General features: G+C 41.0%; 1 protein-coding gene across 3 annotated transcripts in view; it reads left to right on the forward strand.

Annotated features, from left to right (window-relative positions):
* mtss1lb (MTSS I-BAR domain containing 2b) overlaps window positions 1–26,951 on the forward strand; it is a 63,547-nt gene that overhangs the window by 17,408 nt on the left and 19,188 nt on the right. For all 3 annotated transcript variants that reach the window (XM_034570963.1, XM_034570955.1, XM_034570970.1), the window contains exons 2-3: window positions 3,329–3,390; window positions 4,034–4,107. In XM_034570963.1, coding sequence (XP_034426854.1) covers window positions 3,329–3,390; window positions 4,034–4,107 — 136 coding nt within the window. The remainder of the gene's footprint in view (window positions 1–3,328; window positions 3,391–4,033; window positions 4,108–26,951) is intronic.

Genomic DNA, 26,951 nt, shown 5'->3' on the forward strand with positions numbered 1-26,951 from the left:
CAATTTCCACAAAACTTGGAGGGATGGGAATACGTTAAATTTAGGTGCCAATGCAGATTATGGGACCGATTTTTTTTCACACAGTTCGGCTTCGTCTCCCATCATATTTTATACATTCTCAGTGTTCTGATGAAGACAATTTCGAATTGTGATGGAGAAACTAAAATGAGAGCAGTCTGTCTGCAGTCTTACTGATAATGTTAGTTTGCTCTGAATCTGGTAATATAATGTAAATGTTCTGTATATAACGCTTTAGTCTTGATGACCATTAAAGTTTTTTTTTGGCATTCACCCACCCACACACATTCATACAGTGCATCTATCGTGTGCAGAATTTTCTCTATGAGAAGGGGCAATTTTGGGGTGCAGCATCTTGCCTAAGGACATTTTGGCATGCAGAATGGGGAAGACTGGGATCGAACTGCCAACCTTCTGGTTAGAGGGGCGACCCGCTCTTCCCTCTGAGCCTCTTTTATTGTCTAAGACAAACCAGTTTATAGTGACTCTGCTGTTGTAAACATTAAATTATGTTATAAAAATGCAATATGATGTGATGGATTTTTCAACAGTGACATATATATGATCTATAGGGTTTGTGGTTTATCTAGTCACTGAGAGTGTACATGTTTACTATCTTAAACCTATCGTCTGTATGGGTGCATCCATTGGCCGTTTGGGGTGAATGAACTCAGTTTGCACAAATGTTAATAAACCAAGGTGAAAATGCATAATAACGCCCGGAGGCTTGTTGAAAAGGATCTTTGTTAACGACGGTTAAAAATAGATTAATTAATAAAGAATATTAGTTAAGCAATAATATATTTCATTTATTAGTAAATTAAGTTTCCTAATGAGGTGGTGCACAGCAAAAAGGTTCTGGGTTCGGATTCTGCTTCGGCCGGGGTCTTTCTTTGTTAGCTTATCTCTCCATTCTCATCTTGTGCCTCTGCTCAGTTCTTTGGAGTTACTTGAATTTGTTTGAGTTTGGATTTTTTTGTTTACCTGCCTGCCACCTGGAATATCTGTAAACCTTTATATTTACATTAGATTATCTTCATCATACATACCTGCCTTGTGGAGTGTCTACATCTTGGGTCTTAAAACCCTCAACCCCAACACACACACACACACACACTCAATCATCTCTTGGTCACTTGCCACCAGACTCGGTAACTGGATTGAAATGCTGGAATTATGATAATGAGGTTGAAGCATGCTCATCTGTTTATGTATGAGTGTGTGTGTGTGTGTGTGCAAGGAGTAGGGCGTCACTTCACTTTATCTCCCATCCACACTACTTAAGCTCCGTAGGGCACTTCAAACAGCCTGCAAGGGGAGGGATCTGTGTGAGTGTATGTGTGTGTGTGTGTGTGTGTGTGTGTGTGTGCGTGTGCGTGTGCGTGTGCGTGTGGGATGGAGGATGGTGAAGGGGTTACAATTTGGTACCATTGGGAAATAGGACTCTGATTTCAGACCAAATTAAGCCACATCAAACAGGCCAGATCAAAGAGAATACAGCCTCGACTGTCTGTGCCAGTCTGACATCATGACAGGATGCCCCACCCCTCGACACACACTCCTTTTCCTTCCCACTGCCCTAACTCACTAAAATTGTTCTCCACTATTTACTGTGTTTTTACATAAGTTACTTTAAAAATATTTTTCTGAGGTTATTTGAACCTCATAATGAAATAAACTAAAAAAAACAAAATATAACACACACATACATACACACGCACACACACACACACACACACACACACACACACACACACACACACACACACACACACACACACACACACACACACACACACGCACACACAAAATTTGCAAGTATTTATCAGGGTTATAGGTTAACCTGGATCAAGTATAATGTAATAATGTGCTGAGGGAGGCTGGGGGTTGTGTGATAGAGCAGTCAGTCTGGAGGAGCTGTGGGAGGATGGGGGAGCAGCATCCATTAGAGACTCAGCTTTAGGTTTGAATTGTGTTAGCAAGGCTGCACCAGTTAACTCCTTTGATGCTGCCTGATGTCAGTAGCTGTCAAACGTGTGTGTGTGTGTGTGTGTATGTGTGTGTGTGGATAGATGGAGTCGAAGGAGAGGAGGGGTGGCTGCTGTTTTTGGTGGAGATTCTTGTGATCTGAAGAACAGTCTGTATTAAGCTGTTTTGCCACCTAAACTATTAACAATTACTTATTCAGCACACTTCTTTACTTAAAAAGAAGAGTCACCAAAATGAATGTACAGTATCAAAAGTAGTACTACTCATTACTCAGAATAATCTCTATGTCGATTATGCTGTTACCAATAATGATGCCTTAAATTGTAAACAGCATTCAAATGATGCAGACAACTATCAACAGGTTAAAACCCAAATTTAAATTATAACTAAACTGACAAAAGCAGCAAACCAGTAAATATATTAATCAACTAATCAAATGACTGTTTATATTACTTGGGGGCAGTTAAATTTCAATCATACTTTTTAAGCTGATCATACATTTTGTACGTAAAATCAGGCAAGAAACTTATAGCTTAAGCTGTCATACCAATGTAGAAGCAAAATACATACTCTATGTCTGCATTTCATGTCAGTAAATCTTTTTGTACGGTGAAAGTTAAACTTCATTTATATACATCAACAAAGCAAGGGAGATAGTTATATATTCATAGTGATAGAGGGTGAAAAGAGAAACTTTCATATGTAATTAACCAAAAGGGACAAAATTGTTTTAGATACAGTTTTACTGCCAATGCAGAATAACAACAGTGCTCATATTAACCATAATTCAGTTTGGTGATAGTGAAGTGAAATGTAAACAAATGAAGCGATGAAACTATTAAAAAAACAAAAATGTGTGCAATATGCATCTTTTGAGAACATCTACCTCAGACCTTTAGGGTGGCTGTGGCTCATTGGTCAGAACGATTGTCCCCGACCAGAAGGTCGGCGACTCGATCCCAGTCTTCCCTAGTCCGCATGCGGAGGTGTCCTTTGGCAAGATACTGAACCCAACATGTCCCTTTCTCATAGAGAAAGTGCTGCACATAGATGCACTTTTATGAATGTGTGTGTGAATGGGTGAATGTAAAACCTGCACTGTAAAGTGCTTTGAGTGGTCATCAGGACTAGAAGAGTGCTTTATAAATAAAGACCATTTACCATTTGACAAAATGTAATTCAAAGAGGTGTCATTTTAGTTGGCTGAAAAAAACCATAGCACAGACTTCCTGTTTCTATCCTTCCTCTGGCACTCACTGTAAAGTGTATGATGTATATGAACATTTTATTTTAACATGTCTTGTTGTCTGTGTGTTGCCAGTGCTCCTATCCTGTGTGGGAGGACTTCAGCGCCAAGGCCACCAAGCTGCATTCTCAGCTCCGGTAAGTTTCTCTGACAACTAAATGAAACGACCACCGGGCTCAACAGTCCCCTTTAACTCAGTCAAATCAAGTTACATTAATTCCACACACTTGCAGATTCGAGTCCCTTGTCAAGATCTCTGCATTATTCCCTATGAAATCAGTAAAAAAAATCCTGAAAAGGATCCGTGCCAAATGTTAACAGGTTCTTTCTGTTCCCATGTGTCATCAATCCATTCTGTTGTTTTAACTTAATCCTGCCAACAACAGACACCAAAACATCCTCTTTGGCAGATGTTATCAACAGTAATGTGCATAAAAGAGTCAAACTTTCTCTTGATTCTTACCAAACATTACATATTTAAATTGTGTTACAATTCTGGCATAAATGCTCGCCATTGACATTACATTTTTTTTTTTTTTACAAAAAGCTTAAACATAAGGAATAGTTGTGTGAAGGAAGTAACCGCCCATACATACTATATATGTTTATAATATCTACTGCTTTCAAATTCATTTGCCCGAATCAGCAATGCCATTATTACAAAACCCGGGCAAAACCTAAACACTAAATATGCAGAATAAGCTAAAGCAGGTGCTCGTTACATGAAGTTTAGTCATAATTCCATTTATCTAAAGTAATTATAATTTTCTGTTCATGTAGAACCACTGTTCTGGCTGCTGTGGCCTTCCTGGATGCCTTTCAGAAGGTGGCAGACATGGCGACCAACACCAGAGGTATGATAACCGCTGTGTATTTGTGGATGGTGTGTGTGTGTGTGTGTGGATGTGTGTGTATGTGTATAACCAGGTAGCAGCAGTATGCATTGGTATGTGTTGTGTCATGCTCCTCCGAAGTGCCCTCAACATGAGAGTGCTATTTGGGGTCTTATTATGTTGTTGAGATATTATCAGGTGGCCTGCTTAGTTCTCCTTGGATTGATGAAAGGGTTTCCAGCGGCGAAACATTTAAAGCTACATTTTGTCACACACTTCAAAGCTGTTGCTTTGAAGCTGCTGTGTGTTGATAGTCTGTCTTATCTTTCAATCTGACAACGTATGAAGCCTAAAGACCCTGTGGTTTGTCTTTTCATTTCACCTGCATGGAAAAGCTGCTAAAACTTGAAACCAGTAAAACATTAGCAGTGTTTTTTGACCTATACTACCTGGAAATGTTTATCCCAGGAACGTTTTCCATGGAACTAAAAGTTTCCAGGAGACAGTTGTTTGCCTGTGTTTCCATTAGGCAAATTTGACTCCTGATGTTTAAACAACCGACAGCTATAACAAGCGGTTCCACTCCAGTCCACCAGGTGGCGTTTAGCTGAAGACTATCCAACAAGGGGGATGCTATATAAATCGAGCAACACTAGCAACAGTAAACATGGGGGAGTTCAAATCATGCCCCTGTTGATTGTGATTTACTGCTTTGCAAATGGGATGATTGAAATACGCTTGGAAAGAGATGAGCACTAGCATATTTGAATCAGCTGAAATGCTTGATTTTAAGTAACAAAACAGATTTTACAATTTATGGCGGGGATTAATCAGCTGAAATAAAGCACTGGAAAAATAAACCAATCAGGAATCTTCAGCACTGCTCGTCCCACGTCAAGGTGCTACCCACAAACCAGGGACCTTTTTAGCTAAAAATATTCCTCCAAAGCTTAATATGGACCCTGTTCCCTGTGGTAGAAAGACAAACGCTAATAGTTCCTCGGGAAAGTTCCTAGGAAATGTTCCTGGACAAAGTTCCTTAATGGAAACACGTGGTTTATTAAACATTACTTAGATTGAAACAAGATTACTGACTTTGCTTAGAAAGTGGTTTGAGCAACTTGGGACCAATTTGTTTTCAAGGCTTCATCGCTCGAGAATCCAACAAATTCTACACAAACAAAAAAATGGGAATAAATTACAAATTTAAGATCAAATAAACAACGGAAATAGCTCTGTGCTCAGTAACACATACGCGAATGCAGACACATGATAATCTCCTGCCCAGGTGAATTACGTATCACCGCTTGCTGAATGTGCAGGATGTGTTATTGATACACACTCCAATAACTTATGTTCAATGCCGGTCTCCCAAACCTTAACAAAACCAAAGCCAATGACAGCCAAGTGGGGTCAACCACACAAACGTTGTTGCTGTTGGTTAAGGCTGTGAAGTCGTCAGCCAAAGTTCACCAAAGCTGAACTCCACGCAAAGCCACAGTGTGAATTTGCTTAGCCACATGAATCAAATTTTGTATTCTCAGAACTGAAGTCATTTGCATGATAATGAAGAGCAAAGAAAAAGGAACTGGGGTGACAGACATAAGTTAAAACATTTGAAAGGTGTATAACACTATACTGAAACGTATGGTGTTATGCACCAGTTTGCAAGGGACTAAAGGAATGTTTGACTAGTTGGGCTACTGTTTAGAGGTGATTGTAAAATGATTATTGGTCTATAAGTGATGGCATCAGCAACTCGTGTACCACAACCTTTACCGACTTTGTTGTGGCGTCTTTGTTCCCACTTTACTTTAACTGTCTTTTGTCAATTTTTCGGATTATTTTGACACCACATTACTGCGCAATTAATCTCTGTGCCCGGCAAACAGCAGGTATTTTAAACAGTATTAAAACTTTGTGTAAAGTCTTTGTTAGCATTACATGTTGCTAGCTGCTGCATCTCATTGGACTTGCCACGTTAGCAATCCACAGCCACAGGTAAGGACAACCATGTGGTAAAACAGTGCTAAAAATGTCACCAAAATTGTACCTATAAACATTCTGGTTTCCAGCAAGTTTCTCCATTTCCAGTTACTGGCAATGTCTGTAATTAAGCTATTACACTGTGGCAATGTGCTTTATCACCTCTTGCTTTACACGCATCCTCGGTTGTTTCTGAATGGGAAACCCATCTTTTGCAAAGGCTGTTGAGACTGTTTTGATGTTTTCAACAAAGCTCAACATGTTTTTTTCCCCCCCAAAGCTGCATTCAGCCAAGAGAGCTCACTGAACTCTATTGAATTATGGTCAATGGATTGTTTTTTTCATGTTTTTTGGCTTGACACTCTTGACAGGCTTGATATTCTGTGTGTAGGCTTAAAGCTTGCCGCTAGTTTTCATAGCATGTGGGCTGAGAGCTGAGAAGGTCAGACAAACACTCACCACCCACTGAAACCCATCGTTATACTGCGGTACTACTGAGGGAAACTAGAAAGTCAACTGAGGCTGTTGTAGCACACTAGTGCAGCTGCCAGACAGTGTGTGTGTGTGTGTGTGTGTGTGTGTGTGTGTGTGTGTGTGTGTGTGTGTGTGTGTGTGTGTGAGTGTGAGTGTGTGTGGCCCCAGGTGGGATTCTATAGAGGAGGATAGAGGAAGCAGCTCGTGTTGCTTTTATAGGCCAGACAGGAAATGACCAAGCTCAGTCAGCTCATTACACATGCCGCTAAGGCTGCCACACACACAAACACACACAAATGAGAGAGAGGCAAAAATATAACAAACGATGTTGGCAATTAGATGCAGACTGTGCATCAGAGGCTCTTTGTACTTTCTCTACTGTTGTGTCATTCCTGTTGGAGTCCATTTGTCAGATCGCTTCACAATTGCTGCTCTTTCACAGTTTGTGATGTTCTCTAATAGATTTGTTAAATGGATGGCAGCAGGAGACGGCACTTATAATGATGCTCTCTGTCTCTTGCTACATCAATGTGCCACTTTATTATATAATGTGTGTGTGTGTGAATCAAACCCAAATGGGTACTGATGATCCTTTGCTCTACCCTTGTACCAACACTCTCATTTATGAGCCTGTATGTTAATGGACTGTGTTTGCTTTCTGCTGTTCAAGTGTTATGTGAGCCAACACTTTGTGAAATGTATGTTTTTATTTGCTGGTGAAAATCAAAAAATATTCAGGATATAGAAGAAATGTGGAGTTCAGGGTGCCCAGATTGTTGCAGTCGAGAGTCTCTGCACTGATGATAATGAGATTAAATCAGGTCGAAATTTTACAAATCTGCCTTGTTACATATTATATAGAAAGGATGTAACCTTCAGTTTTTTCGGCAAAGTGGTGTGGCTCTATGAATTGCAATGTTGTTTGGTCCATAACATCATCCAGATATTAATATAGACTCTGATCATGCTAGTGTTAGCATTTAGCGCACAGCACTGCTGTGTCCAGGTACAGCTCCGGTGATCTGCCAGCATTTCTGTTGACGCTCAGTTGACTACTTAGAGACATGCTGAGCAACAATTACAGAGACGGTTTCTTTTGAACTTTTCTTCCGGGGGTCAGATGAGGACATGGACCAGAAGAATTAGTTCAAGAAAGATGATCAACAGAAACTTTCAGTGGAGTGTTAGGGAAAAGGGATTCTTAAATCCTGAACGTCTTATGTAATAGTAAATTATTAAATCTCCCCTGTAGGATTATTAAAATTCTATACAATAAAATGGGTGCTTACAATAACAAAGCTGTTTACTGCATCACACATTATGCAAGGTGACAAATGGGAAATTGGGGAACTAGTGGGTTTGTCCTGCTTGGATCTTGGCCAGGCCTTGTTTTCTGTGGGGCCCCTAATGTTTTGTTGCCAGTTACATTCAGTTGTATTTTTCAAACAGATGAAGATGGAAGCCTAGTGGGTGAGAAAAACAGACCTGTGTATGTGTGTGAGAGATAGAGATAGAGAAAGAGAGATATTTACCAAATGGGTGAATCCAGTAGGAAGAAATGTCCAAGTGTTTGTGAATTCCCTGGTGAGGGGTGAATTTGAGTGCACTTTCAGATGTGCTCTCCACTCCCCTCTTACAGCCCAAACTTTGTTTCCCCAGGGCAATCTGGTTTTGTGTTTGTGCGGTTAAGAGCGATAGAGAAAGAAAAAGAGACAAAGAGAGATAGAATACCAATGAAATGAAAGCAAATAAACAAACACGCAACATGCCTGCTACTCTGATCTGGTCAGTGGGAGCTGCGTGTGTCTGTTTCATTATTAGTGACAAACAACACACAGGATTGTGTTTTCTTGCAGCCTTTCAAAATCGTAGTTGCACAAATGAAATATTCCATGTCTATTTGGAAGCTGATTTGCTTCTGCACTAAAGAAAGCAGGTCCAACCTCAGCTATGACAAGTTTTAAGCAGCCATGGTTTATTAGCCTCACTGGTCTTTTTGATGGAGAGTTTTCTCTCTCTGTTCAACATCTTGAGTCTGGGGTTTGCTTTGAGCACTCGATTGTACTTTTGTAACTCTCATCTGCACACACTACACACACTTTTGAATTGGTGGTAAAATGAGTAATTGGTGTTTGAGTCTGTTGTGGGGAGTGGTCTGCGACATATTTTACCAAAATACATTTTCTGGTCTGGTATTTTCTCGCCCAAACTATATCCATGCAACAAAAGTAGTCCATCTTTCAGCTACGAGACCTATTTTTGCTCGTGGGCCTCCTTCTTATATTCTATGTCATGTTCACTCTCCTCCATGTTTGTGTGTGTTGCCCTTATACCTGCATTTGTGCTGTGTGGGAGAACACAGTCATCAAAATTAAGGAAAATAATTAAAGAAATAGCCCATAATAAGTGGCTCAAGGATGATGGAGAATAATATCAAACAATACAATGTTTGCTATTACAAGATATATGTTTGAATCACACAGCTTTAATTGAAACAGTTGGCAAGAAGTTCTGCGAGCTACAGTACAGAAAAATGCTCATGTAAAAAACATTCGCTATATTTTAGTTTTAACAGATTGTTTAGCACCAGACACATCTGTGTGTCAAATGTGATAATGATGATGTATGATAATGTGCTCAAGTTTTTAGATTAAATCCTGAAGGAGTGTTTGTTCCATAACTCTTTTCTTTTTTAACAGTTTGACTCATCAGCTCTTTTTCTAGGATGTTGATGATGTGTGTCTTTAGCTACTCACTTGCTCTCTCTCTTTTATCTCGACACTCTCTTCGCAGTAGATGCAGTAAAACCTGGGTCAATCCCAGGACTCTCACTTTGCAGGCTTTGCACAAGGCCCAGCAATAAAATGTGTGTGTGTGTGTGTGTGTGTGTGTGTGTGTTGATGATCTGTGGTGCAGAATGTTGGGTGTTTTTATTGCCAAGTTGCCTGCCTGCATCCCAATGCAAGGGTTTATAATGAACATCATAAATCCTATGACCACACACACAAACACTGATACATTCATACATATAGATCCCCCCATTCCTTAGACTTGTAATAAAATAGCAGCTTGGGTGTTTTAAACATGGGTCGTACAAAAACTAATTTAGAGATGTTGCACTACATTACAGCATTAGATTACATTTGCCACAGAGCAACCATGTTTTCCCATTGTAGTGTAGGTACTCAAAGGCACTTAACATAGTAAAAACAGTGACAGTAAAAACAATAACAACAAGGTCCCATTTTAGCAATTAAAAGACATTTATTTTACATTAAAAACAATTATGTTACATAAATAAATCACAGATTAAAAGCAGATTTAAAAAGGTGAGTTTTGAGTCCATTTTTGAAGCAGGAGAGAGAGGGAGAATGTCTGAAGTGTTGAGAGAGAGAGTTCCAGAGGGAGGGGGCGGCGAAGAAGAAGGCTGTGTCCCCTCAGGTGTGAACACAACCAAAATGCTCTCTCTCCCTTCCTCTGTCTCACACCAACACACAGACACACACTACGACACATTAACAAAACCCATCTGTATAGTCAGACTGGTTAAAATCAGCATAATTTTGGCTTTGTGCAAAGAAATTATGAATGTGTTTATTTACATACGAAGCATCCAACCCATTGTAATGCCAGGCATGAATTTACGTAATTAGATCTTTCCACTGTCAGATCTGTCAGGATGCATGTGTATGCCAGGTCTGAACAAGGCCTTAGTTTCAGAAAATACTATATTAAGTTAAGCTATTTCAATTCCTTTAAAATATGACATGTTTTAAACTTCATCCCAACAGATCATAATCACTTTTTCATCCTCAAATGTCCACAAATAATTTCTTTCACCTGTTTTAACATAGTCAGACACTCATTGTGTTTAAAATAATGATTAGATTGCGGCTCACTAGGTAGAATACACCATAATGTCAGTCACCCCACACACGCTGAAACACCAAGCTGACATTTTCAGTTTTACACACTCTGGAAGTTGTTTTGGAAAAGCTCTGTTTGTGGGTGTAAAACAAGGAAACTGGACCACACGCAGTCGCACTCCCTCACTTTAATGTTTTCTGGCTGATGATGCCAAACAGACACACTGTTTTGGTTAAACTTTCATACAATGACGGAAAAGACTGAATGTTTTTGTATGTGACTGAACGAGGGCAGAAACAGGAGCCCAGGTTCATCTCAACTGCAGATGGTGAGAGGGAGAGAAGAGAAGCTGGAAAACTCCTTTCCAATATGTTTATCTTCTTCAGTGAAGCCAGAGGAAGGGAGCTAGGGGGCAGGAAGCAATGAACTTTATGGGAAATGTGGTCTTGATTTTGAGAAGCAGTACCACTAATAATACCACTGCTGTGACATGTAGGCTGCCAGTGATCCCGACTGTAGCCTCATGGGTTCACAGTCATGTTACCAAGGTAGGCATTTTAACAGTTTATTGGTGTTTAAAACTGCTCCAAGCAGCACATTTAAGAGCCACACATTGATTTGCCGTAAACAGAGAGCCTCAGATTTGTGGCACAGTGGCGCTGTGTGGAGAAATGATAGTTGATGTGTTAGAGTGGTAGTGAAAGGATGCAGAGCAACAGTTGAAGATTGTTCCAGACCTCTGAGGAATGGAGCGACGACTGTATGAAAAGACAGTGAGGTTCATGCTCGAGAGAACATTGAGTGAAGCAAGCAATAAAGACGGAGAATGGACAGAGGTCTGTTGTGGGGAATTGTGAGGACGTCTTCAACGGCAGGTCTATGCTGTCGCTGTGGACACGAGCATCAGTCTGTAGCGCTCAACTTTTTTTTCCTTCTTTTTTTATGTATCCCCACAGTCCTGTTGGATTCAGCCAAGAGTCCCTTTGTGATTTTTAACTGCTTTTAAACAGTATCAATTATAAAAGGGAAAATTGCTACGATGGATTTTTTCATTCGCCAAGGAGGTGGAATGTGTCAGGGAAGAATCCATACAATTTTGGTGCAGATCAGGGGGCAGATCCAGGAATTTCTTTGCATTTTCTAAAAGATTGTGAGGCTGCATCCTTCGAAGGCTCCCATTTTGAAAAAGCTCCTTCAAATGTGGGGGACAAATGCGTCCTCTCATCCCAAAGAAACGAAGGCTCCGACAGGTGGATCCTTTCCAGCTCAACCTATCCCAGGATTCTTTGCGCTACATTGATGAACCATTTTTTTCAAAGAGGGAATGGCGCTGGAGAGCGACCAGACGTCTGATGCTAGTGTCATGCTTTAACTCAACTGAACAGCTAACATACAGATGTTGTAAAGAAGCAAGGGGCATTAAAACTTTGTCAAACTTCAGCTCTGTTGCTATGCGGCTGCAACAAGGCTTGGAGACATGGCAATCCTCTATAGTCCACAAATGAGTCTTCTTGGGCCGGGTATGCCCTGTCCTGTGAAGGATGCAGCCCCGGAATTGAGACACATTTTAGGAGTGTTTGCAATTTGGTGTAGCTTGATTACATTGAAGGTGCATATTGGGCCTTGGCAGAGGTATGCAGCCAACTGGGTTCCTTTAGTTTAAATAGTTGAACTGTCACTGTTTAGGCAAGACATACTGTAGATCTGTAGGTCAAAAATTGTGTTTCATTCAGTGAACGCTCCCTCATTAGCTGCCCAGCATGACACTCCATGCTGGTTGACCCTCTCAGTGGGACTAAGAGGTAGCACTCAGATGTTAGGTCACTAGAGTTAATACAGCTACACACACACGCACGCACGCACGCACGCACACACACACACACAGAGAGACATATAACAAACAAACAAACATGCAACTCAGCAAGAGTTTTCCCTTATTCAGCTCGCAGCATGGCACTCCCCTCGCCTGCAAGGCTGCAAGGACCACCTGCTACTTAATAGCACAGCTCACACGAACACAGACCCCCCCCCAGAAAACACACACACATCCCCCTACACATGCAATTCTGACACGCATGCATATTAGCTCACAGGTATGTGTGTGTAAACATGTGTAAACTGTTCAGAGCATACCAAGCAATTCTGACCAAACACACATACACTCAAGCATGGTCCATCCACAGCAACTGGAATGTGAAGAATGGTCAGTGGGCATTGCCTTGAAGAGCATACGCAGTGTATAGGCCCACGGTTAATTGCATTTCAATTAAGTGATATTTGTAAGTTTCACTCTCTCTCTCTCTCTCTCTCTCTCTCAACCTCTCTCTCTGTTTCTCTCTCTCTCTCTTTGTGTGTGTGTGTGTGTGAGATTCATGCGTGTCATCCCCCTTTCCTCGCTCTGACTGTGACATGTATCTGTTGTCCCTTCAACCAATCGCAGACAAGTGGGATCACATTTACGAGCATGGTTGCCAGGCAACAAGGAAAGAGAGAGTGCGTGTGTGAGAGAGAGAAAGAGAGGGAAGTGGTGGCAGAGGAAAAAAATAGCCATGTTGTTGCCAAGAGGAGAGGAGAAATCTGAGCAAGATGGCTTAATTGCATTTCACAGATAGCATGCCATTCACGGTCAGCTAGAGATGCTTTTGATCTGATACAGTTTATCATGCACCTGGGCTTTTGTACCATACATAACTGGGTTAGCATGACGATTAGTCAGCTATTGACATTAACCCGAATGTGCTAAATACATATTCTTAAAATGTAAGTGTATTTTTTACTCCAGTGTGTTTTTCCTGTGTCCAGTGGGACAGTCAGACAAAGATAGGTTGTTAACAATCACACAGTTAAGCTAGATGAATAAAACCCTGTTATTTGGAGAGGAAAACAGAAAATGAGGGCAATTCTTACAGTCATGCACTACTTAGCAATTTTTTTACACTAAGGTGTAGCGTCACTGTGTAGAATTATATGGTGATGTGTCAGTGGCTAAACCACTACACTGACACAAGCCGTGTTCCAATTCAGGGGCTGCTTCCTTCAGAGGCTTCATTTGCAGACCGATTGCATCGTGGGGGTGCCACTAGGCTGTCCCATTGGAAAGGCTCCTTGAAATACATCCAACAAATGCTTCCTTTCATCCCCCAGCAGTAAAGGCTCCAACTGGTGGATCCCTCTTGGGCCAACCTACTCCAGGATTCATTTCGCTTCGATGAATACAGGTTTAAATATATAATGCTTCAACTCAATGGTACACGTGTTATAAAAACCAAGGGGCATTAAAACTTTCTCATCGTGCCCAACTACAGCTTTGTTGCTAGGTGACAATGATAAGGATGGGACAAGCTGGTGATGCAGATCAGGGAAGCACTCCGTAGACTAGACCGTCTCATTTCGGTTTAGCCTTGGTGGACACAGCCCACAAAGGAGTCGGTCTTAGTATGCTGCGTAGACTGCGTCTTCCGAAGGAGGTGACCCCTGAATTGGGACACAGCTGATGTCAGTGTCTCAAATTCTAGCAAGCATATAGCTAGGCTCATAGTCAGTTGAATATTCAGTCAAATTTTGTTGAATGACACAAGATGATAATTCAGTTATTTTTTGGGGTCTAATGTACTTTGAATTACGATTGGAAATCCAGTTATTACATTGTAGTTGCATTTTCTTGTCATGTTTTTTCGACTTGGCATTATTTGTTTTTAGCTTGTTTTCAGGAGTGCTGAAAACACTCACAGGGGCCAGGCCAGGTCAGTCAAATTGGAGTCATTTTACTTATTTCAACCAAATAGGTTTGGCTAAAACCATAGACTGACTGAAATGACATCTCCCCAAAAGTGAGTCCAAAGCGACTCAATTGCCACCTGGTTGCTTTGTGCACCCTCTCCTTTATGTTAGTGGATGAAACAGGGACCAAACTGTACAAGCCGAAAATAATTGAAGTGCTCTAAAAATGCTCTAAAAATGGAGTTAAACATTATGAGTGGAGCAGAGACTGACTCACGATTGGTCGTGTGTGCGTCTATCGATGGGACCTCGCTACCACATCTCCATCCCCTGATCACTATTGTGCAGAGTCTTGCTCCAAATGCGCAAGATGGTTGCATTCTTTCTTTTTTTCTTTCCCTTAGTAAGTAGGCCATGGCTGAGAGGCCTGTTGTTGTGGAGACCTACAAAAACAACATTATTGTCTTTAATTAAGTCACAGCCACAGTATCCGTTTATTTCCCTCCCTGTAGCCCCCAGTTCCATTTGTCCCTCTCCTCCTCTTCCATGGAGCTTTTCTCTCACTTATCCGACTCCTCAGTGCTTCCTCTACCCTCATCTCTCACCTTAAATGCACTGTTCCGATTCCCTCCTTTCTTTTTTCCCACCCTACTCCCTCTTGCTTCCCAACACGTTTCTCCCATCAAATCCTGCCATCCATCATTCTCATTCCGCCTTTGCCCTCCTCTTTCCCTCCATCCTTCTCTCTTTCTCTGGCAGCTCTCTAAGGACATTTCCTGATGCCACAGTGCAGTATTGTCCCAGAGGTCAACAACACAAGACACGCTCTGTCTCACACAACACACACACACATGCAGTGCACTCAGTCAGTAAGCATGGGAAGCTGTGCTCAGTGAGTCTTGCTGCTCCAAGGCCAAGTCCTGTTTGATGAGACAAGAGGCTGAGGAGTGGTACGCATGTATGTGTTTGTGTGTGGATGTTGGTGGGTCAGTGATATATTTTTCATGAAAAGCATCATTGAGTAAAAAAAAATAAAGATTTGGTGTTTTCAGTAAGATGTGGGGTATTTTAGTAATGTGTAATATCTCTTACTGAATTTGTCAAAATATTGTGTGTGCGCGTGCATCTGCTCATGTGTGTGCTTGAATATAGTGAGAGTTGCGTGTTAATCCGCAGCATTAACAGCCATCAGCCAGGCGTGTTAACTGGTGTTGCTCCTGCTGGCTCAGCTATACACACACACACACACACACACACACACACACACACACACACACACACACACAAACACACACACACACACACACCCTCTACTGACTACATCTGACTACATTATTCTGTAAACCCTGACTGTAATGACCAGAACTACATGATTTATTTCAGCCCTTTCTCTAAACTTCAAGGGTTTGTCCACTCAAAATCTTTCTTGAGAATCACTCGCTCTCTGTAGGTTTGAAGGATGGTTGTGAGTAGTCTAATTCCTCAGATACCACTGAGACAGTGGTATAAAATCCAGGTATTCTAGTTTGAGTTACAGGATGATGAGTTTGAAGGTTTAACACATGCTAAATCTTTCCTTTCTAATTTATTAGGAGGGATTTTATTTCCTGAGAAAATTGACACAGCAGCTATTATTGAATCTTTCTGACAATTTTAAGCAGAAATGCAGTGTTCAGTCTTTACTGGATCTGTTTGTCAACAGTTCCTCTCTGATCCTCATAAAAAGCCCTGAATCTGTGGAAGTGGCATATTTAGTCATATTTTGCCATGTTTGCAAGATAATATTCCTTCCTCATTTGTGCAAGGTGCCCTATCGTGCTGCTTGCATCCATTTTCCTTGCATGACGCACATAGTGTGTATTTGTGTACAGGTGTCGTAGGTGTGTGTCTGCTTCATTTTTTCCCTCTACCCTTGATTCATCTCTCTCATTGCAGTGATCCCAAGGGGTACGTTGCCATGGCAACAGTGCCATGCACAGACACAGACACAGACACACACACACACACACACACACACACACACACACACATTTTTGGGGGTTTCTGTCTAACTCCTCCTCACACTTTTTATGTTAAATCAACAACTGCATTATTTTAGCACAGGGAACTTTATTCCTGACCTTTGCGTCCCTCTATGTGACATAAAAAGGTCCACTCGAGGTGATCTTGTCAGACCTCCATGCTGCTAAGGTACACACTATTTGTTGTGGTACATCAACAGCTCTCTTGAACGTTGTAGGATGCTGAATGCCCTGTTCGAGAGAAACTTCATCAGTAACAACAGATGAGTGTTTCCCACAGCCTCCTGCCAGCCAGTCTGCTCAAAACTAAAGTGTTCTCACAGACATGCTATCACCTACTGACCGTGTGTATGTGCGTGTGTGTGTGTCAGCAAGGAAAAGTGAGGGTTTATTTGATGTTTGAATGTTACATTATCTGTCTCTAGTCTCTGTTAACTCTCCCCCGGCCTCACTCTCCTTAATGCTCTGTGGGAGTCAGTGGTTTGCAGAGAGGCTGATGCCCAGACTACATTACCCACAATGCTATATTTAGACCTCTGCAGTGTGTGACTCAGCACAGCAAAGCCTAACTATGGTCTGACAGCACAGCTCTGACTGGTCGCTACAAAATATTTACAGCTACACGCATATTTTTATTAAATGATATTTTTCAGAAAGACTGGTCAGTTACAACACCCATAATGGCTAGAAAGCATGTTAAACCATGTCCATTTTATTTATCTATATAGCACAAAATTCAATATGTACAGCATATGACATCTTCCGTTTGATAAAAACTATAATTTATAACTTTAATAGCTTTTACCCCCAGAAAACAAAATTCATTCACCATCTAATTAAAACAAAGATTACTGGGTATAATAATTGCTGCAATCAGTGGTATTCAGCTGCTTTCTCTTCTAAATATAAACCAAATGTTTGTCAGATACACATTAGTCTGATATCAAACAGGCATTAAGGTTAAGCTTAATATCCAAGTGTGTGTGTGTCCTCCTCTGTATGTGCTCCTGACACACATCTCTTGCCCTCAAGCAGCTCACATGATGCATTCATGCAGATGGCATAAATGCATGTTACACTTGATACCATCTGCAGAACGCATGCCTACTATTGTGCATGTTAACATGTGAGTGATTAAGATTGTGTGAGAATGTGTATGTTTGCATTTTGTACACACACGAGCATATGTGAAGTGGCGTTTCAGTATAGGCATGCAGGGAGGGATATGCATGTTGCTGTGTGTAATTGGTCACATGGAGTGTGATGGGCAGGGAATTCCACACACCTTTCCACGCAGGACCTGATCCTGTATGTTAGACACAAACTGCGTGGGACAGTTGCTTTTCAAGGTGCTCATTTCTTAGAGTGCATATGAAGTTGACCTGACTATTGATTCGTCATTATTTCTTCATCGCTATCAAGCAAACAAAAAAACTATAAATTATGTTTTGTTGCTGTTGTCTAATCAAAGCCACCAGTTGGGCGCGTATCACCCTGAGTCAGACACTGATTCCCCACCACCCTCAGGCTTGATGGCCTGACCTCTTATCTCCCTGTGGACGGTGGTAAAACATGATTACAGGTCAAAATGTTCACCAGGAAAGGTCATAGATGCTGTACTATGGATGGATAATCCCATCTTGTTTGGGACCCTCCCAAAGAATTGGAAGCAACATTTTACAGTTCTAGCTGCAGTTTCTAGCTACATATTTACGTATGGATGATTGATCTCTTTTCCATATTTCCAACAATGTCACACTGTTCTTTTATTTTTCCAAAAATATTAACCATAGAAAGAGAGGTAATCTCCACAAAATAGAGAGCTTCATTCTTTCAAGACCACTTTTGGAAATTTCCTATGTTGAATATGCTCAGAAAACAAGCCAGATTACCTCACCCTATTGGCAAAGGTTTTTCTGTTATTTTAAGGAAGAAAAACAAGACTCCAGATGAGCTTGCATGACTCATTTGGCAGATATTTCTACAGTATATTGATAAGAATATTTAATGTTTTCTAAAGTCTGTGTGACATCCTCCAGTGTTTCCCTTCGGTTCTTTGATCATTATTGAACTGTTGCAAGTAAAAAGTGACAAAATTGCCCAGCGGCCACAGTATTGTTCAGCTGACCATGGCAACACATTGTACCAGAGAATGCACTTACATCAACACCATGACAAGAATTTGTAAAAGAGATGCAGCTTTCACTTGAACCTAATACAGAGTGGCTTTCTAAGTATTTGCTGGAGCAGTAAGAGCTCTTTAAGATCATGTGTCATAAAGACTCAAGAGGTTAAGGAGCGCAGGCAGCTCAGAAAACCAGCCTCTCAACAGCTGGCACTGAGAGAAGCACTGCCGCCTACACTGGTGTCAAACAAGCGCTTTGTTTAAACAAGAGTGTTCTGGCTTCCTATTAGATTATGGACAAGATTTTAATATTTGAATGAAGAATTTCAGACGTTACACTGATATCAAAATTATAAAAGGATGCACTGACTGTACTCTGAACGCTGAAATCTAAACTTCAACATTTATATTGATTAGGGGAAAGATGTCAGATCAAGTTGCCAAGGTTAATAAACGCGTTTTGCAGAGAATGGACTTCTCCATTCTCTCTTGTGCAGTGTCAGATTGCTGGATTAAAGGAATTGTAATTTGCTGTATGATAATGCTCTGATCTTCTTTCTCTATCTAATAAGAGTGCTAAATATGACCATGTGGTTCTTCTGGGAGTTTCTGTCCCTACAACTAATCAAAGTAAAAAATACACCTTCAATATAATGGAGCAAACAGTACACTAATATAAGAACTCCATTGTTTGCATGTCACAGTCCTTTCTGCTACAGATTAACCTTAAAAACACTGCATAGATACAACCACAAGTAAGACCTTTTAGCTTGCTACTTAGCTGCAGCTAACCTTTGCCATAAAACTACTAGGAAAGTTCATAATGGATAAATTTGCTCCTCCCCTGCTCCCCTCAGAAATATGTGTGTTCTGCTCATAACAGGTAGATATTTAACTCAACGGGACTATCATGCACAAGGAATGAGATTCAGAGAGAGTTTGTTTTTCCCTAAGGAGGTTGAATGGTGCATGAACAGTGCTAAGTTGCTGTTTTATGCTACAGCTACAGCCCACAACCCAGCATAATTGCCCCCATTGATTTAACGTCCGTATGTTCTGTACTTACCAAGAAGTTCAGTAAAGTTCCTGAAACCTTTTTTCTGCAATCCCTTGTTGTGCGAATCTCTACAGCAGAAAAACAGCAGCAAACATTGGCTCACTTCAAACGGCTGATTTGCAGCAGCAGTAAATCTTGCATCATGCATTGTACTGCATACATACAGTATATCTCAATTCTTGTGATAGCAACTATTTAGCATTAGAGCATGCTAACAAACACAAACAAAGTCAGCTAGCTAACTTACTTTAAAATACATTTAGTTACTTTTAGGTGTCCAAAGGATTTAGCTTAATCTGTTGTAGAGAAACAATAACTACAAAAACACTTCCAATCTTTTGACCACACGGGTAGAATCAGATCAGAATGGATAGAACTCCTACATCTAACAACTTATCTTACTACTTTATAAAACACATTTCGGTCCTTCAACAGGAAAGGAGGCAGGCTCAAGAAAAAGTGCTGAACTCAGGTTTTTTCCTCTTCTCTTTTGACATTTTTCCAGCACTCTTTGTGGAATGACAGTACACGCTGTCCTGGCTGGATACATTTTATGTGTCGGTATTTTTAGCAACAGAAATTGTCCTTTGCCAACAACCCCCATTTTTTAAGTAAATATACCCTGTCTGGAGGCCTGTAGCTCAGCTCTGCCTTGGTCTCAGGGGAGAGTGTGTGTGTCTGTTTTTCAGTCTGTATGTTTGAGTGTGTATAAGTGAGTATGTGTGTAAGATAGATTTAAAGCTTCTGTAATCAAAGCCAGAGAATGAACATGCTTTCCCAGGCCCAGCTGACTCCACTCTAAACCATTACACCCGCACACTCGCTGTTCCATAGTGTCCCGCAGTTTAATAGGTCCAAGGCGCTTGGGCTTGGGCTTGAGGGTATGTGTGAGTTTTCTGGGTGAGGAAGTTGTCCAGCAGTGGACTTCCGCCATGATGCTAAAGCAAGCTCTTTGATGTCAGGGTTGTTTGCCAGCTGGTCACTGTAATCCTGGAGCAGGTCGTGCTATATTCATGTTAGATTTTCAGGATCTCAGGGTTCGGTCATGGGACCTAATTTGGGATGACCAATGTGGGAAAGAGGAGAATTACTGTGCAACCAGAATACAAAGAAAACCCCTGTTATGGCTGTGTTATGGCTTTTTGCAGTTTCAAGTCAGTGCTTTGAGCTGCCATGTTGTTTGGATGGTTGTTCCCATGTGACAGGAAAGCGACACATCTCAGGAATTTAGTGAGTATTACAGAGAGACGGAGAGGAAGGGAGGGAGCGTGGCTGAGTACAGAAAAGTAGAGCTGCAAATGTTTAACATGCTCTTATCCCTGGAAATGCACATACAAACAGAGTCAGGTGTATCCAATTACTTTGAAGCTGAGGCTTCTGACTCTGACCTTTGACCTCTTGGTTTCCATTCCATACTGTCTGTGATCATGGCGACTTTTATCTTAACATAGAAGAGGTTACATCCACACAAGGGTTATCATTTTGCTCTTATCAGTTTGTGATGTGAATTTTCTGGATAAAATCTTCTCACGGTGCATATTTGTATGGCAAAACCCATTCTGTTTAAAACAAACAGATAGGAATCGTTATTTTAAGAATAAAAAATGACCAGACAAGTAAAAACCTTCCACTCAATGATAACAAATAACTGAGGATTACTGCCTAGGATTACACAGCTGTCCGTGTCATTTTGTAAATGTCCTGTGGAGGTATATCCCCATTTCCCAGCCTTGTTTTGTGGTGCTGGAATTCTCTAAACCATAGTCACTCTTATTGATTGGCTATGACCTGAAGGGTCATGGTAACAGAAATAAACATGCAGTTATGTTTTTGGGACATGGTTAGGTTTTTGAAAAGGTCCAGACTTAGACAGAGCAGTAGAGTCAACAAGTCAACTCCTGTCAGCACTAACACAGTCCACCAGGCTGAATCAGTTGTGATTTGAGCTCGAGCCTTTCCCAATGGATGTCATGAACTGCAGAATGCATGTTGTGATGTGTCATTTATCTATCTATTCCTATTATTATTAATAAAACATGCACCATCACTGGTATCAAGTGTGAAAGGCCACAATCAGTTGATGATGTGAGCAGTGATGAGGTGTTAATTACCAGTTAGGTTAATTTGAGTACTCAGTGGCATTAAGAGTAGCTAATCAGGGCTGAAAAGCTATAATCACTTTATAGTTTTGCCGGAGGTCAGTTTTAAGCTGCAGCATCTCACACGGATTGGAGCGGCATTTTGGCTCAGCTCTTACTAAACAGACGAACAGACTGTCTTAAAACCTTTGGTCAAAGCAAGTTCCTCAATGACTCACATATAGTCATTGATGAAACTGCAATAATCCGTTATTAAACTGATCAAGACAATAGTCATATCAACATATGAAAATACACCTGGTTAAACCTGGTTTATGCTCACTGTTCCTATCCTTGCAGAAATGACTTCAGACTGATTTTTGCTGGTGGGCGCCATCAGCATAGTTTCGGCTGGTGAACCATCCCCTAACCTTTTTAGCACGTGCCATGCAGCGCAACATGAATTGAGCTGGAGGCAAAAGTCTGCAAACAGCATCATCTCCACATACATCTCTATTACCCCTCAATAAGGGAGCATAGAGATTTCTAGATGTATCCTGGAGGGAGATTAGAGAAGTTGGTAATGAAATTCTGCAGGAAACTATAGAAAAAAACTCCAAGACTGGTTTGTCAAGACAAAGAAGTGGTGATAACTATGGTTTAGGAGAAGACAGCACCACTCGCGCCTCATGCAAGAGTATGAAATGGAGAGGTGTCTTGTTGATGACACAGTTGGTGCACGCAATGACTAATCTGTCCACCTTAACCATAGCTCTACTCAGAATAAGGTCAACAGTTAGACCCTAACCCCTAACGTGGTCAGTGTCAGGTGTCCCACCATGCACTTATATAGTCAACCACATCTTTAACATGACACAAATATGTTAATATGTGAGTTTAGAGACATTTCATAGTATAATTTATCTTTGCAAAGCACCGAGCATGTGACTGGATATGCTGTTGAACACCCTTAGCTGTGGTCTGTTCATTGTGCGTGCTTTAACAGTTATGTGGAAAATGTGAACTGACTGTCAACATGTCAACATGTGAAATCAGTAAAATGTTATAAACCCATGCATAATATTTGGCCTACTTTGTAAACTGTGATGTATTTCACCCAAATAAACTGAACAGATAAAGAGCTTCTTCTTCTTAATAGTTGCGGCCACACCACTTTGTAAAGATGCACAGATGCAGTGCACTGTTTGAGGGGACAGTGGATGAAACTGGCACTTGAAATCCACATCGAACATCAATTGTTCAGGTTCATCATGGGACAGACTCATCTGGGTCACACTCACCAGTGTGACAGGTCGCTGAGGAGACTGGATGATTCAGGGCAGCAGCGGCATTAATCAGCTGCTCGGCTTACTTACAAGAGTTTGCATGGAAAATATGATAAATGGGCAGACAAATCAATTGATCCTTTTTTAAAATTATGCCAACATGTAAAAGACTGGACTGAAAGAGATGTAGTTGAACCATATTTGTCACTGTAGCTAAATTAGTCTGGAAAGGTGGAAAAGAAGGGCAAACGGTTACAGTTGTTTTCAACACTGAGAATATTAAGAAGTGTAAAGGAAATTAATAAAAAAAAACAATAAAATAGTTGACAGTTGCAGGAAACAACTAATATGCTTTAACTTTTTTAGCCTTGAGCACATGTGTCGTTCATCTGTCATAGCCAGACTCACCGTCCCGTCACCATGGCAACAGCAGTTGGGGTGGAAATATGTGTTTTGACAGGAAGTGACCTTGCCATGACCTTCTGACTGATATCATGGGTCCAGTGAGGGGTCAGAGGTCAAAGCTGGTGTGTGTGTGCATGTGTCTGTGCGTCTGTGTGTGTGTGTGTGTAAATTTCTGTCAACTGGAAGAACTTGACAGATCAACTTTGAGCTCCTGTCCTGCTGGAAAACATTTTAGCTGGTTGTGCAGTTTTTTTCACTTGTGCTGTTAGAGCTGAGCAGAGGTGACGTAGATCCTTTATTAAATACTTTACGTAAAATATGTGTATGATGTTTTTTGGGGACTAAATATGAATAAATATCAGTATTCCTGTGATCATAAAGACTAGTCTCCACACCCTGACCTTAATACATCATTAAAACCTTTAATCGTCCTGCCTCTGATCGAAGCAGAAGGCGGACAGGTAAACACACTCACCATGAGCTCATTAAAAATTGATATGTTGTCTGTAAAAACACACAAGTCAACAGTAATAGTCTTGTGATGCTCTGATATGTTGTAACAGAGCTCAGGTTATATGTGTAAACTGTATACGACTATTAAAACCCTTTTCCACTGTTCAAAGAATCCGCTAACACCCACTAGCATCTGGATTTTGTCTGCAATGGTAATGGATACAATTCACTCCCGGGTCAAATGACTCTTCAGTAGACACAGCATCGATGGAAACATGAAACCTTATTGAATGTGTGTAATTTTTTCCTCTTCTTCATTTTGGCAATCTAGACACTGACGCTGCGCCTTTTCTGTGCAGTGTTGAAGCGCATTGAACTTCCAGTCGTTCGCGTGTTAACAGCCATTATGTTTTTGTTGTTTTTCACATGTTGGGAACAATATGCAACAGCAATTTTTCTCCAAAGTATCGTACAAGATGCAACACTGGAAATACAGTGAGGCGACACAGCTTCTCAGTTTCAGGTACGTTCATGAGTGGAGTGGTAGTGGTAGTCCTCCAACCAGAAGGTCGGCTGCTTGAATCGCAGCTTATGCCAAAGTGTCCTTGGGAAAGATGTTGAACCCTGAATGGCCCCTCATAGATGTTGAATGCACTAAGTGGAAGTCGCTTTGGATAAAAGCGTCAGCTAAATGACATGTAAGGCTGTGGCTGAGGGGGTAGAGCAGTTGTCCTCCAACCAGAAGGTCAGGCGCTCAAACCCCCGCCCATGCCAAAGTGTCCTTGGGCTGATGCTAAACCCCCCAAAAAACGGCCCTCATAGATGTTGAATGCACTAATTGTAAGTTGCTTTAGATAAAGAAAAGTGTCAGCTAAATGTGATGTAATGTTATTAACTCATTACCACATATCAACACTCTGATATAACTGAACACCGCATTGTTAAGCTCCATTATTGATCAGAAAACCTAATGAGCCTTTGCACTGTTACCACTCATTTTCTCTCCTCAATCAGAACGCTTCCAAACCCCGGCCTCTTGTGGCTTATTGCTTAAGTATAATGTATCATGCTGTTATGCATTCCTCCAGCTTGTGGTATTGGAGGTTTGCTGCACAGGATTGAACAGGATTGAACCCAATTCAGTGTGTGTACTGTAGCTGCTGTTGTCTCAGCGACTGATGGTTTGTTTGGGTCGAGGGTGACTGGCTGTCTGGGAAGCTCAATCTCAGACTTGGTTTTGTAGTAAGAGGAGAATCCAGGCCTCCTGTATAATTCTGCTTTTTTATTGTGGCGCTGGTGCTGCTGCAGTCTCAGTGCCTCTGCCAGTCTTTCCCTCTTTAATCTGTCTCCTCATCACCTCCCTCTCTGCCCCTCTTTGTCTCACTGACTGTCTTTTCTTTTTTGCCCATCTCTTTCCCTCCATCCTCTCATTGTTGCTGTGTCACTGCAGAGATGCTGGTGTCAGGGGAACAGATGGGTGGTCGCTGCAAACGTCTGTAACCTTGGAAACCACAGCCTCACCTGCTCCGGCTTGAACCCTCTCTCCTTGTTATACCACTTGGGGAAAAAAAAAACACTTCATCATCTCTGATTCCATGCTCCTCTTCCTCCTCAGATTACTTGTTACATAGTGTTCCTCCTCTTCCTCTTTCTAATATTGTCTTCCTCCTTTCATTCTTCTCTTTCTTTCCATTATTTGTTTGTACTATAACTGACCTCTTGATCTATAGTAAGTAAGTGCCATTGTCCCTTCTATTCACACGGAATATTAGTTAACATTTCTGAATGTATGTCAGGAATTTACATAACCTGCAACATGAAACTGGACTAAACAGACCTGTCTTACTTCTTCATGAGACATTCACTGTGCAATCAGTTTAAGTGTCTCCCATCAAATAGTTTGGGACTTTCTTTTGGAGTTGTGACATATACAATGATGAGGAATATAGCATACTCACACAGAACATGCATACACATACTCTGTGCATGTATTCAAGTCAAATGGCCGTCTGCCTATCACTGCAGTTCACTTTTGGAACTGCATGTTTGGTTGCACCCAGCAAGTGAAGAGACACACACTGACGAATCCCTCTGCAAGATTAAAGATAAAAGTTGTCATGGAGATGCACCGGTGGAAAGAACCAGAGAGGCAGACAGTGCATGTGTGTGCGTGTGTGCGTGTGTGTGTGTGTGTGTGTGTGTGTGTGTGTGTGTGTGTGTGTGTGCCTGCCTGCCTGCCTGCGTGCGAGAGAGAGAGAGAGAGAGAGAGAGAGAGAGAGAGAGAGAGAGAGAGAGAGATGCTATCATTGGAGAGTAGACAGTTTAAAGAGACAGCATATGTGACAGAATATACAGTATGTTTTGTCTGTATATTTGTATAAAGTATTATGTACTGTACTTATTTCCAGATGGTGTGTGTGTGTGTGTGTGTGTGTGTGTGACCACATACTGTATTCGTGTGAGGCATTCCCTCTGTTTTTCAGTGTCTCTCTATCAGTCTTCATTTGTTTCCGTAGCAGCACACAATTTGATGATCAAGAAATATTCTGATTCTTATCTTAGCAACAAGCTAAAGATCTGCACTGTCATGGAAACAGCAACAAACCTGTCAATTAAGTCAGTTGCTAGGCAATAGAGGAAGAATAGTTACTGTGCCATTCACAGGCCGGACTTATGCTTTGCTCCTTTGAGACTAAACCTTAAATCTGTTCTGTATATCTGCCCAATATTGATATTGAACATATACATATATTGTTACCCTGAAGACACACAGGTGTTCACATATCATGTCATGTCATGTCATGTCATGTCATGTCATGTCAAAGCAAAGCAAAGCATATATTATAATATATCATTACATTGCAAACCATGCTTTGCGATATCATATCATCACAAAGCATGTATGTATATCATGGCATAACATAGTATATATCATAATATATAATTTTATTGCATTACATAGCATAGCATATATCATATCATAGCATTGCAAAGCATATATCACAATGCTTGGTACTCTGCTATAAGAACCAGTATTCAATTTGCACTTCCTTTCAAAACTTTGATCTGTATAGTTTCTGTTATGGTTTTCTCATTTCAAAATCATAAATGTAACTTTATCTACTGCAAGGCTAGTTCTCCTTCCTCTGTGAGGTTAAAAGAAGGAAAGGAGAGTGAGTGAGAGGAAGGAAGTGTTCAGTATATCCCATGAGGGAGTCCCTCAGACAGATAGAGAGAGGGGTGAGGAGGGCAGTGCTTAACTCCATACACTCGAATGCCATCAGAAGAAGCTGCTTTAAATGTAAGGATTTATGACTCTATTTGGCTGCTCTTGTCTTTGCTTTTTGAAGTATACTAAAATCACTGTAAATGAATTATATAAAGGGCCACACG

This window comes from Hippoglossus hippoglossus, chromosome 3 (genome assembly GCF_009819705.1).
Source record: "Hippoglossus hippoglossus isolate fHipHip1 chromosome 3, fHipHip1.pri, whole genome shotgun sequence".
Classification (NCBI taxonomy): domain Eukaryota; kingdom Metazoa; phylum Chordata; class Actinopteri; order Pleuronectiformes; family Pleuronectidae; genus Hippoglossus; species Hippoglossus hippoglossus.